Below are 14,329 nucleotides of genomic sequence, written 5' to 3' on the forward strand. Positions count from 1 at the left end.
TTAACATACAGCTCAACAATTTGCATATGATAACATATTCCCTCAGCTGAGTATCGCTGACGGAGAGTATCGTCAGGAAGAGAAGGGTGTCGCTCTTCACAGCTGAAAGTCTCAGCATAACCTCGTCAGGCATAAAACGCCAAGGTGATCTAACCGGTTTAAAAGCAAACCACCCCACTGAAAACTGGCTTTAGGCTCAACATACTGGTACTTTGCTAACCCATTGATCTCGCTTCAGGGTGCACTCCTGTGGTGTGCCTGCTTATGGATGCTGAGCTCAAAGCACTGAAGCATTGCCTTTTGAGTGAGGGGGGTCTCGTAAATGGGCAGTTAGATATGAATATGATCAAAATGTTGTATTTCCTGAACTCCACATGATTCAAAATGCTCCTGAGCAGTGAGGTAAAATACATTGGTCAACAGGTTACAGATGGTTTGTGGAAGGTTGAGATATGCTCAACCACGTCAAAAATCATGTACCCGACAACAACAAGCAGAGTGCAGAGACACACAGCAGTCGACGGTGATGCTATAAGGATGTCCTTGTGTATGTTTGTACGAGATTTGCAGTGCAACTGGGAAGCTCCCCTGAGAGCTGAATACCTTAAAGGGCTTTTTTCCTCTTTGCAGTCGTGCTGCCGGCAGGAACACTCAGGTGATGTAAGCAAGTCAGCAGTTGGTATAGTAACATCAACTACAACAACAATCTGTCAGACGTTTGTATGTGTTTTGTTACTTTTATTTAAAGGCTACCGTTACCTGCTGTGCTCGGTTAACATTTCACACGGGTGTTTGAAAATGACAGTAGGCGGCGTTGCATTGCCTCATGTGTTCAACCAATCAGCATACACTTACTTCTGGAATAAAGAGTTCAAGGTTCCCGAGAATGATTGTTCCCAGTTCTTGCAGAGCAGACATAATTTAATGAGAGTTCTTGGAAGTATGTTCTTATGACTTTGACGCAGTTCCTCTGATATGAAAACGCCCCTTGTTAAGTTATTAGATTTGCTGTTATTGCATCTCAGCCCTTAAACTGATTTAGCATCTACACATCTAAGAATATCCCTTTTTACCTTTGCTTTTACCACATTAAAACAATATCACTTTTTTTCTATAATTTGTAACACACATTTTTCCATTTGAAGTTCCCTTTTTTAAAAAAAAAAATGTCTTCACATGGTTCTCTTAAACAGAAAGTTCAGCTCAACAGTGAATTTGTCTCTGAATTTGTCAGTTTGTCTCCCGACAGTAGAACTTTGTCACTAATTATAAAACGGCCTGAAAACACTTACAAGTGGAAGAACTACAACAAAATGGCTGATGTCTTCAAAGTTGGCTGTCAATTTTATTTTTGATTAAACCAAATAGCTGCAGAAGCAACATGACCTCTTCACCGCCTTATAGATCTAATCACAGTTTTTGCTATAACTTCCTGGTAGAAAACTGCTGTGTCATGCATCTTACATACAATTTAACTTCCTTTTATTATTTCAAAGTGCATACATCTCAGTGAAATAATATGCTTGTTTGATGCTTTCACATTGTAACAACACTTGTGACTTAATGACTATCATTAGCCAGGAGAACAGCTTTACCAGACTAAAGAAAGTGACAGCGTGAGGTCCTTTGTGGCGTTGAGGAGAAAAACTTATTTCAGAGAAATGTCCCTTTACAGCTGAAAAGCATAATCACAGAGGAGGCTGCTTTGCTAAAACAGGAATCAGCTTCTCTCAGTCTTCTCTATTTCATATCTTTTAAGATGTAGATTATTCGATAAATACATAGATAGATAGATATTTGATATCGAGCAACACTGCACTGCACTTTAATGTTCTGTTTTGAACAATTTAACAGCTTTCACAGATAGTATGCAAAATGCGTTGGAGTGTAAATACAGAGCTCTGGTGGTGGTTAAGTTTGAGTGAGAAAACAGTTCGTGAATTTTGAAAGGTGTCACTGAATGCACTTCATGTCACAGCAATGGAAAGTGATCCACACTGAGCTGACTGTGAGGAGCTTTGAAAAAGCAAACCCTGTAGTGAGAAATGCATGTTATCAGCAATAAAATACTGCACCAGACACACCTGTGTTTGCTGCCTACAGAGGCTCCCGGTACAAAAGGATTATAAATCACTGCGTCCCAGGAATTTCAGCCTCCGTCGTCGTGACATATATCTTTATCTTCCAATCATGCGTTTGTAAACTGCGCAGTGTGATCTGTCTTTGAACCTCTTTGAATTGGCTGTGTCTCTGAGGGGTAGATTGGACCCTGCTGCACAAAAAGAAATGTAGTAGGACGTAAATCAATTAATATTTTATCAAGTGTTTACATTCTTGGAGAAAAATGAAATAAATCTTCTTGGATATAGAAATTCATTTATTTTACTGCAGTTTATGGGCTTGGAGAAAACTGTGTTAGGTGAACGTTCAGTTACGAGTCTTCATTCATGCCTCACATGGATGTCAGAACACATTTTAGTTGTATAATCATGTTATAGTACTGAACAGGTGTGACACCATTCATGGACCCATTAAAAAAATGAAAGAAAAAAGAAACAAACTGAAACTGAAACACACTGAGAAGGTGCATTCTGTGTGGAGAGTACTTTAGATACATGATATAGACAAAAGTGGGACAAATGACCAGTACACCAACAGGGACTTTAATGACGTCTCATCCTAAACACACAGACAGCTTTGCAGCTCTAACAGCTTCCACTCTTCTGTGAAGGCTTTCCACAACATGTTGGAGTGTTTCTGTGGGAATTTGTGCCCATTCATGCAGTAGAGCATTTGTGAGGTCAAACACTGATGTTGGACCAAAAGGCCTGGCTCACAATCTCCGTTCCAGTTCATCCCAAAGGTGTTGGATGGGGTTGAGGTCAGGACTCTGTGTGGGCCAGTCAAGTTCTTCCACACCAAACTCATCCAACCATGTCTTTATGGAGCTTTGCTTTGTGCACTGGGGCACAGTCATGCTGGAATAGAAAAGGGCCTTCAACAAACTGTTGCCACAAAGTTGGAAGCATAGCATTGTCCAAAATGTCTTGGTGTGCTGAAGCATTAAGATTTCCCTTCACTGGAAGTCAGGGGCCGAGCCCAAACCCTGAGAAACAGGCCCATAACGGCTTCTGTCTGAATACTTTTGTCCATAGAATATATTTTAATTACATTTTGCTCAGTCTACTTGTGTATTTGGAGGGCTTTTACTTGTTATAAAGTTTTGTTCCATTGAGGGTCTGAATCACGTTGTTTACGTTTTTGTTTTTTTTTTCTCTTTGATAAAATGTTTTGTTTGTTTAAAATGATTACTGCATATAAATGGCACTTCAGCAGTTGCTCACCTAACGCTATTTTGAAAGCTTAGATTTGGAGCAGATGAGATTGCAAATGTTGCTGGAGAGTACTCTCTAAGTTGCGTAGCTTATAGTAAATCTGGGGATGAAAATTCAGGTATTTTCAGATACCATCTTAGTTGAATTTCTAACTATAAACACATGACCCTGATGATCCGAACCATCTGACAACAGGATGCAGCAGTTGCTCGTGCATCTGCCTCAGTAATTACAGTTCAACTTAAAAAAGGAGCTACGTTGAAGTTGGCTGGAGTGAAGGTCACTTGGACAATCTTTACTGTACAGCCGCGATGAGCAGCAGGATGCCGTGGTGATGATGTCTTATTTAGTTTTGTTTCCTTTTTAAAATAAGTCCTGTTTCGGGAGACTCGCCAAAACAGTGATGATTAACAATATACTCAAAAGTACAACAAGTTCATATAATAAATAGCTTTTTTATTCAACCCTTCAATCTCAGAGTTTAATTCGTATTGTCAAATAGCGCTTTCACCTTGACAAAAGACAAAAAACTTGCACACTTATGCATTGTGCACTGTGGGATAAGCAAGATTTGTAATATGTTATATTGAAGCAAATGATTTGATGCATAGAAACATTTTATACTTTAATCATATCTACATCTAATCCAGTTTTGGGATACAGTTTGGCAGAATCCATTTTAAAACCCTCTCAGTCGAACAGCAGGCTGTTTACTTTTAAATGAACTCAGAGCACTACCAGGTCATGGAAAAATAAATAGCTGAAAGTGCCAATAATAGACTCTACTTCTCTGTCGGCACGACCGTGTAAAATTAACATTAAACAGGGCATTCCATCAGACTGTCGTGCATTAACATCAGAAAATGACAAAATTTAACTTTGTGGGTAGAAGGAGCACATGAATAATAATGATATTAAAATGGGTGAATGGTCAAAACCTTGACAAACAGAGTGGAGAGGGGAGAAGAAGTAAAGTCAGAAAGGTTAGATGGTTGTTGTTAGATGGAAGTGGAATAAAGCTAAGATGCACAAATCAATGCATTACAGACAAAGTGTAAAAAAAAAAAACCTGACAAACATCTTTCTTATTTTTCAAAGTGGGTGTGATAATCACAGCTGTACTCTTTTAGTCCCCGGTTATGATTTTGTGATAAGCTTGCTAACTCATACAGTACATAAATGCAGTGTTAATTCTTGCGTGCAGAAGTTTATCTGTGTTGATTTCTCAGCAGCTGTCATCAAAACAGGAAAGCAGAAAAGTTAAATGTTGAAAAGAAATCCAAATCTTCCTTCTTTTCCCTTCAGTGTTTCATTAAAAGGGTTTTTGAGGTGAGTCCTGTATTTAAAATCAAGTATTAGAAAGCTCGTGTAATAATAGCCGAGAAGTAATGCCCACCGTGTTCATTCTTCCACATTAGTGTTTACAGATGTGCGAATGAAATATCGTGTGTTTCTCTGTTTACCTTCCTACTGTCATATCTTTTGTCCTGAGTGCCCCATCCTTTGCTTTATTTGGGTTTCCTGAAGATGCTGCTTTTCAGAATGTTCCTTGTGACAAATTAAATTGCTTAAAAACATCACAGACATGTAGGGACTCACATTCTTTTGAGTCATGTCTTCAATTCAATAAATAACCTTAAACAACACCAACTACTCCTAATAAAAGTAAGCCAATGATTATTCACAGCTTTATCATGTTGCAAAATCCCTCTATAATTGCCAACATCTCCTGGCATATTGGTGGCTAGATGGAGGTGGGCAGCTTTATAAGTGTGATAGATGGAGTTTAGTTTCAGGCTGCTGCTGCTGCAGCTTCCCTCTCTAACCCAGCAGTCCCCAGAGAGCCCGGGATGAGCATGAGCCACACAATAGTTCTGCTGAAAAGACTTTTGTTATCGCCCAATCTGTATTCAGGAGAAGAGCAAACAGACCACCTTTACCCAACGATTTAAAAAAAAAAAAAAAATGTTTGCTTTGAGGAATTTATTTAGAGTAAATAAACAATAATTGTACATGGGTGCATCATGGTGGTTCAGACCAAGAACCTTGTCACTGCCGCAGTGACAAGGTTCTTGGCCACAGCCGGAGCCCCTTTGTGTGGAGTCTGCAGGTTAGGATGATGGTTGTTTGTCTATATGAACTGTAAATGACTTAAACCAGGGCCACCAGGTCAGGCCAGATTTGAAAAAAAAACAAAAAACAAAATAAAACAGTAATTTAATTTTTATATCTAAATGTACTCAAGAATTCACATAAATCGCCAAATTAAAACACATAATTTCAGTGATCAGTTAGGTCTGAATATCACAACGTCAATAACATCATTAATTAGAGGCAAACATGTTTTGCCACTGTTGGCTTGCTAATATTCCCATGGATGAAGTGACACAAAATGGGTGTGTTCATGATATTAAGCGATGTGGGGGACAGTGAATATATTAAATTTGGATGCATAATTGTAAGCCAAAACAACACAGCATGTTGAATGAGGTGAAATTCAGTCAAATGGCTAAACGCTAAAACCATCGAAGCTCCAGAGACGCTCTAAAATGTGTTGGGAGGATGATGTTGCTGTGGAGCCACAAAGGCCATTGGAGTAGATGGATAGGTCAACAAAACACTGGACGTGCTGTTTGTTTCCTGTTTCTTACCAACAGACAGTGTTGCTGTCAAGGTATCAAGCCAGTGGTTGACATTGTAACTGCAATGATGATAGTCTTGTCATGTCGTAAATTTTTTTTTTTTTTTCTTTTAACCAAAAAAAAAACCATGATTTGTGAAGGTGGGTGGCGCGGTGGTGCAGTGGTTAGCACTGTTGCCTCATAGCTAGAGGGTTCCAGGTTCGAATCCCGGTCTGGGCTCTTCTGTGGAATTTGCATGTTCTCCCTGTGTGGGTTAACTGGCTACTCTACATTGCCCCAAGGTGTGAGTGTGAGAGTGTGGGCTTGTCTGTCTTTGTGTGTCAGCCCTGCGATTGACTGGCGCCCGGTCCAGGGTGAACCCCACCTCTCACCCGTAGTCACCCGGGATAGGCTCCAATTCCCCGAAACCCTGACGGATAAGCGGTATAGGAAATGGATGGATGGGTTTGTGACTTTTTGGAAGCAATGATCAACAATATAATCCTTCAACTAATAGTGTCAGAAGAGAAACTGCTTCTGTGTGTCATAGTGAAGGGTGTGGAAGATCATTGTACCTCCGCCTCTTAAGAGTGGTAGAATTTACCTGTTTTATCTACATATGCCCACTGTGGTAATGCCATGCAAGCTATTGGTCAGGTCTTAGGAGCAGAACTGCTCCTAAAGTTCAGACTTTTGCTTGTAGAGATATTCATGCTCCCTAGAGGATAAATCCTAATGACTTTATGCCATAGCGCAACCAACAAATCAGATTTTTTTTAACTTATTCCATCTTGTTTCTAACAACATATCTCTGAAACTAATGAGCCTCTTCGTGTCGCTGACATTTGCTAGAGCCAGCCATGCTCCCCAGAGGATGCATCATTTCAGTTGGAATCACCCAGTGACCCCCTCTTGTACACCCAACATAAGGACAGACTGTACATGTTTAACACAAAATGTTTTTGATAACTAAAGGCTGATAGTGCTGACAAAGTCATGCTCCCTGAAGGAGCATGAACATGTATTTAGGTCACCCTCTTAGAGGCACTGGTTCCATCAGTTCCACTATTGGAAGGCAATCAGAGGAATTTGTCTCATAAAATCTGGTTTGTTGTGATTCTGCTGTCTTCTTGAGCATATCACAACACGAGTCCTCCTTTTAAGGCATCCCAAAAAGTCAAACGTGATTTGCCATAATAACCTTTCCTGTGGAACCACCCCAGAGATCGCATGAGAATCTCTATAAACGCGACCATCAGAGAACAAATAGCTTTGACTTTTTCTCTGGCTCCACACTCGTTTGTTAGCCTCATGGATGGCTAAGAATAATGTGGATTTACTACTTTTTTATCTATCCAACTGTCTTGTGTGTAAAGAGAAATCCTCACTGGGCTTTTGTGGTCATTTTAAAACTTGTAGTTTTGTTATAAAATCCTGAGTGTTGCATACAAAGCCATGAAATACCTGTGAGCTTTAGAGGGAAACTGGGTAATGTTCAGTACTGATCATCCCTCATTCATGCATTGCTGTTTATGCCTGACCCCATCATCTCTCTCCTATATATGTGTTTAGACAGCTTTCTGCTGTTATTCAGTAGAATTTAAAATACTGTAGCCCGCAGCACCTTAAGGGGGGTTTTGTATTTTTCTGAAATCCAGTTGTTTCCAACATGAAAATTACCTCAGATTCTCACTTTGAGGTGAGACAATCATTTTTACCTGCTTACAGTAGCTGAAGTGTCTGAGCAGTTACAAAGAAGGAGGCATGACTTGGATGGTGATAAAGTAAGATTATCCTAAAATAAGATTTGAAAGAAGACAACCTTCCACCACTCTTGGGTTTGTTGTGATTTCAGACTTTAATTATGATTTTTTTTTCCCTCTCTCATAATCTAAAACTGTTACATAATAACTAAATCACAATGTGCTCCCTGGATTCTCACTGCTTTACATTCTGTGAATAAAAAAGCCAAACACAAATGTTGAAACGCAGAATTTGCATTTAGGCAACACGGAACAAAGGCGTGAATGTCCCAGTGCTCTGTTCTCCTCTTGTGTGCAGAAACTTCAAGGTTGCAGTAGTGTTATGCTTTATAAGACAACTTAAACACTTCCTGGATTATGTGCTGTAGCAACAATCCTTTTGATTGATAAAGAACACCATTTATTTACTGCACAGAGTCTTCAGGAAGGTGGCTGGGTGGCTGGTGACCGTACAAACTGCAGGACAAAAGAGATGATGTGATGTTAAGCTTAGGGAAACAAAGGAAAACGCACTCTGGATAAATATTAGAGACTTTGTGATTTCATTTAAAATGTCGCTGCCAACTTGGTTGATTAAATTACATCCACAATATTTCTGGAACCTTAAAACAGTTTGATATGTTGGGAACTATTTGAATTAGAATTCTTTTTGGGATTTGGGATGAGAAAACAGGCACCACTCTTGTGTCTGAACTGTAAACAAGAAAGCCAAACCAAGACTGGTGACAGCTAATCTGAAGGCAACAAAACCTCCAAATCTCTTGCAAGTAACATAATGTGTCTTGTTTGTTAAATGTGAACAAAAACCAAAGTTTAAAACAACAATTTATAGTTTTACAGGGGATTGTGTGCTAGTTTTGTTACCTTGAGAAAGAGTCATGCTGGCTGTTTCCAGGCCAAATGCTAAGCTAAGTTAGTCATCTGCTGGTTAAAGTGACAGTGGTGTCAATCTTCTCATGAAACTCATGGCAAGAAAACAAACATTTCTGATCTCAAACATTTCCTTAAACTAAGCACAAGAGCCTAAATTCAAATAGCTTTGCAGGGGGACTCATTTATCAGGGGGAAAAATGGCTGTCAATCGATGTTTTAGTACAGTGGAAGTGAGACATGAAACATGTAATAATAAATACAGTGTTCAAATCGAAATCACCACCAAGTTTCCTCAATGCTGCAAGCATTTTCCTTATCAGAGCTGTGTTTCTGTCGTGTGTAGCAGACGAGTCATTACTGGTGTATAACACCGAATAAGCTTCCTCTCTCATGTACTGCAGAGGTGAAAATCAGAGGTGCACCTCAATATCCATGTTTTACTTTGACAGGGGCACTTAACACATCACAAAGGCTGAAGCATTTCTTAGCATATATTCTATACAAGAGCAAATGGGTTACATGAATGATAGCTGGAACTAAATGGAAATCTGTGGGGAGTGTTTTAGCTCTGTCTATATTCACTCTTGAGGCTCAGGAAGGCACAAGGAAAGTCAAATTCAGCCCAAAGATTCTGAAGAGGCAGTGGAGTAGAAATAAAGTCGTATGAGGTGTGTTCAAAGTGATGGCCAGCCACTGAATCTGAGGGGGAAAACTCAATAATGTAATGGTTTAATCCCGTAACGTCGAGGCTCTATGACAGGCATGCAGAACAGGCTCGCTCTCTTACAGTCCTTGTGCCAGTACATGCCCATGAATAAAAATGCAATCCACTCGTGTTCCCTTTAGAAGTGGAGCATGTTTTTGGCCTGCAGTGGTTTGTTTCCAGGGAAACTTCAACCTTGTCTTCTTGTGACTTTTTTGTTTTGAGACAATGTGCAATCAACTCTGAAGCACTCTTAGGTAATTTTATCAAGTGACACATAAGTATTAACATTGATGAAGCATTATGGACCGAATCAATTCATACCATGACACACAGTGTTTTCAAAAGTGACCTGATTACAGCTTGTATAAATATACAAGTAATGGTCATAACTTCTTGCTTAGTTTACTCTGTCCAAGCAACTTTGTCATAAGAATTTTTCTAATACTTAATGACTCATTTATGAGAAGTTCCTGGCTAAGTGATTCGAGTGCTGTCGACAATGAGTTACCAAACGAGGTGATTATTAAAATCTGTGAGTTATGATCTGAACCTTTGTGCCGGATACAAACTGAAATTATTAGGAGTGAGACTATTGGTCTGATTATGGTTATTGATTATAGTGATTGTACAAAGTTTTCCTTCTCCTTGTTTATTTTTGTAGACTGAGTTAACATTAGAAGGATCCTTCCCGACAAAACGCCGCTCATTCACAGCGTTTCATGGCCTACTGCAGTTTTATTGGACTAATTTATTTCCAGTGAGCATAGGGGACTTAATCAGTCCAACAAGGTGTGTGTTTTACATTTCATTGTGTATGTAACCTTGCTCTACAGAAGCTTTTATGCTAATCTGACGGCTTTCAACGCAGACTTACTGACTATAGGTCTGACCTCGTAAGAGTGCCATTGTGACTTTGAAGTAAAACAGACTCGTTCGTTCAGAAATGAGACCAACGCATTGAATTGCTGTCACATTTAAGTAACTATTTCATCTGAAAGGAGCTTATGTTTTGTTTCGTTTTTTTTTTACTCTCTATGTAAACAAAAGAAATACCACTGAATGCAATCACAGTAGCTTTTCATAGGGGTTTTACTTGCAGGGTGCACAATTCATAATTCCCGTGGTGGTTGTGAAATGGTTTGAGAAAGTTCCAGAGCCGCTTGACCTTCCAGCACTCGCAGATTCATGAGGCAGCGCTATTGATTTAAACAGGTGTAAAGGCCCTCCTCCTGCAGAAGAAATTTAATCATGTCAGAAGGCCACCGGGTTATTGCACAAGACACTGTCACCGACGCCATAGAGCACTTTTATGTCAAGGGGCTAGACAATATTAATTTTACTTTCACCTTATATTCCGAGGAAGAGGTGGTGAGGGGTTCCTCAGCAGTTCTCCTAAGAGAACAGTGCCAAGACTGAAGCGCCCAAAACGAGGTTAATAAGAACATTTTATTCTTGGAAAATTTATAAGAAGCGCTTGAACGAGCGAGCGCCGGATTCACATTCTTCTCAGTATTCTGACTTAATATATTCAGGATCTGTGCTCATCCTCCTTGAGAAATCTAATGATAGAGTTCTTTACTCTGTTGACTAAGCTAATTAAGTTTTAAAGAAAAATAACTCTACGTTTCATAATCAAAGCAACACTGTGAATAATTTCAATTAAACTTAAAACATGCTTCCTCAAATCAACATCATCTCAATCTAACTGTAAAATTTCTTGTATAATAAATATTTTACACAATCAGTAGCAGTTTTACTTCAAAGTCATTTAAGGTCCACAAGTTTCTCTCTCTCTCTCTTTCTCTCTCTCACACACACACTCTCAGTGTGTGTGTGTGCGTGCGTAGGTGAGCATGCTCAGACTAATTTCAATCCCTTTTGTGAATGGCTGATTATCACAATCTGTAGTTTAAGTTCACGGGGAGCAGCAGCGCTAAAGTCCTTCAGAGTGAGCGAAAGACGAGGGGAAAGAGTCGGCATGGCCCAGAAAAATATCTGTAAGTTGATGTTCTGATTAAGTTAATCTTTTATAGATTTTTTTGAGTGACTAAGAACAAAAGCACTAATAGGACAGCTAGGGTGTAAATGAATGGCAGTACTGACATGGCTGGATGACACATAACTAGTTTCACTGAAGCTAAACGCCTTTTGTTCGCTGCCTCAGGTATCTCACCTGGCTTTGATTTTAATCGCTGGCACTTTTGAGACCTAATTGTATTGCATCTGAGAATGACTCCCGCTTGAAATCTTAAAGAAAAACAATGCTATAATCATTTTTATTGTGGTTTTCACCTCAGGTTGTCATACCCAAATGCCAGGCTTTGTATTCATGTGGAATAGAGTTAAATTAGAAATGAAAAGGGTAAGATTCTCTATGAGTTGAATTGATTTCTTTCTTTCTTTTTTTTCTTTTCAATAACAAGTTACATGAGCCTATTGAGCCTGTTGTGAAATCCAGCAGGAATTTCTTGTTGCAACAACAGGCAGATTAGTCTCACTGAGGACTCATTCTCCCCCTGCCTCCCTCCCTCTTTCCCTCTCTGAAACACAGGTCAGTTCTCCATCAGGGAATATAGAGCCTCAGATGAACATGTGGTCATGTCGCTCTTTCGCGATGGGATACTTGAACATGTATACCCCGCTTTCTTCAAGGCCCTGAGCCATCCAGACCATGTTGGCATTGCTCTGAGCATTTCCATGGCTGGTTATGTGCTTGGAGGCAGCTCCTACTTCCAAGCTTTACTCTTTGGCAGTGCATGGGCTGGCCTCATTTACTACTGCTGTCACGAGATCTACGACGGCTACATAACGAGGAGGCTGAGCACAGACATGGCTGACATTCAAGCCAACTACCTGGAAAACCCAGATAACGGTTTCTGGGTGGCGGAGGCAGACGTCAACGGCCAGTCCAAGGTGGTTGGGATGGTGGCAGTGATGGGGAAAACGGGAGGGGAGGAAGGTGAGAGGTTTGATGATTGCAACGGAGGAGTGATGGGAGGAGGCGCCGAGTTTGCCCAAGATGCTGGAGACGGGCGTTACGGCGAGATGTCCCACATGGTTGTGGTGTTTCCCTGGCGCCGTAAAAACCTGGGTTCACAGCTGACAAGGAAGGCCCTTGATTTCTGCAAAGAGCGAGGCTACGCCCACCTCGCTCTGGATGTCAGCTCGCCGCAGACAGCAGCCGTTTCCATGTGCCAAAAATTTGGTTTTGTTCAAACTGCGTCCCACAGTAACACACATGCTAATCGCTGGTTCTCCAAAATGGCCAGAATAAATGTAATGCGAATGGAGAAGTATATTTAATGCAGAACGGACTTTAGACCTCTGCAGCTGATGAAACCTCAACCGTACAGCCTATAAAGAGCGCTTCAGTTAATTTATGCTTTCCTTGTGTCATTTAATGCAAAAATATCTCTTGTTGTGTGATAGCTGGATGTTCATGTCTCTAGCTTGCTATCATGTTAGTTTGAAAAAGAAAAGAATGCATTAAATTTCATGTTTTGTTTTGTTTTTTTGTTTTTTTTTCAAAAAGCAGAATTAATGACCTCAGTTTCCTTGTATTTCTTCTTGCCTTGATGTATTATGTATACACCTGCACCCCTGACAGACCGTTGCCCACAACCATGGAAAACAACGAGGCAATCAGTCAGCTTCTCGGATTTATTTATTATCTGCATATGGATGAACAATACATCTCAATAAGATATTTTATTTAATTAATTACTGGACATTAAACAGAACAAACTGCATTCACATTCAATTACCTATTGTTCTCCTGTCCACTGAGGAATATGAAAATATATGTGAGAAAGGAGAAATTTAGCAGGAGAACTTTCTTTTAAGCCTCTTTCCAGGGAGAAGTTGAATCCCGCTGCCTCTGAGGAATTAATGCCAGCTGACTTCTAAGACCTCACAACTCTTTGCTTAAAATACCAATGAAAAATGCAATAGTATCAGGACATTGGGAGGTTTAAAATTCTTTGGAGCTAAAAGGGCTCTGTGTATGTGTATGTGTGTGGCATTAAAAGGAGGATAAAGAGTTCGGTATACCGCAGTGCATTCAGGTCATCGTACACGAGGCAGAGACTGAGATTATCAGCACTTAAACAATAGGGAGAAAGCTTAAGAGTCTTATGATATGTGTGAAGACAGAACGGACAAAGTAGAGGTGAAAGGGCCATGGGAATTAGTCTTTTACGTAAAAGATAAAAATCTAGGTTGCTAATTCTGAGAAACATTTGCATTGTGCAGCATCAGCTAAACAACTTACATTTACACATTTTCTTCACTTTCGTGGCCTCAGCAAAACCCCCCGAGAATGATTTCCATTTCCAAAATACTAATAGCACCTCACCGCACTTGATTATCTCGTAAGAGCGAGTGTCCACGACAGGCCTGTAAGACAACCAAGGTGTGCGATGACAGACGAGGCCTAAATGAGTTTCAAGAGGGAGTGCTGTACAGGTAGAGCAGCTTGGCACCGAGACACGCGCACCATCACAGGCCTTCGGGCATCAATCATTCCTGCTGAGGCTGTCAGGAAAAAATTAGGCTGGTGGCCAGCAGGCAGGTGCTGAACTAGCCAGAGGAAGATGTGCCTTAATGCTGGCCAACCTGTTGTCATCCTCTCACAATTAGCAGTACAATTGGCCTGGAGCTAACGACAGCTTGATTGTAATTCCTCTCATACGCATGATCCATGGATGAGTCGGTTGCAGTTTTGTTGGTGTGCTCGCTGAAAAGGCTTTGCTCTCGAAACAGTCAGGACTGCTGTGGCTGCAGGAGTGTTTCAACGCTGTCTCACAGCATTGAGTCAGATCAGACATAATGTGGCTTTTCTGACACTGGTCAACAGAGTGAGAGGCCTTTTGTCAAAGCATTTAAAATACAAAACACGTGTTTGTGTTAGTATTCATCCCCTCTAAGTCAGGCTTTAGTTGATGTGCCTTTGGCAGCAAATGCAGCACATCTGGGCACTTTGAGTTTTACTCTCTACAGATCCGTTCAAACTCTGTCACACCTGTCCTTTCT

General features: G+C 40.4%; 1 protein-coding gene across 1 annotated transcript; it reads left to right on the top strand.

Annotated features, from left to right (window-relative positions):
• The first annotated feature begins 11,084 nt into the window (after positions 1-11,084).
• On the top strand, positions 11,085-12,770 carry LOC124063439 (probable N-acetyltransferase camello). The gene has a single exon (XM_046397108.1). The coding sequence runs from the start codon at positions 11,897-11,899 to the stop codon at positions 12,599-12,601; it is 705 nt and encodes a 234-aa protein (XP_046253064.1). The 5' UTR covers positions 11,085-11,896; the 3' UTR covers positions 12,602-12,770.
• Positions 12,771-14,329: the final 1,559 nt, after the last annotated feature.

The sequence above is a fragment of the Scatophagus argus genome, chromosome 8 (assembly GCF_020382885.2).
Source record: "Scatophagus argus isolate fScaArg1 chromosome 8, fScaArg1.pri, whole genome shotgun sequence".
NCBI classification, from domain to species: domain Eukaryota; kingdom Metazoa; phylum Chordata; class Actinopteri; family Scatophagidae; genus Scatophagus; species Scatophagus argus.

Coding starts and splice junctions, on each gene's coding strand:
- LOC124063439 (XM_046397108.1), top strand. CDS start 11,897: ATGTCGCTCTTTCGCGATGGGATACTTGAACATGTATACCCCGCTTTC.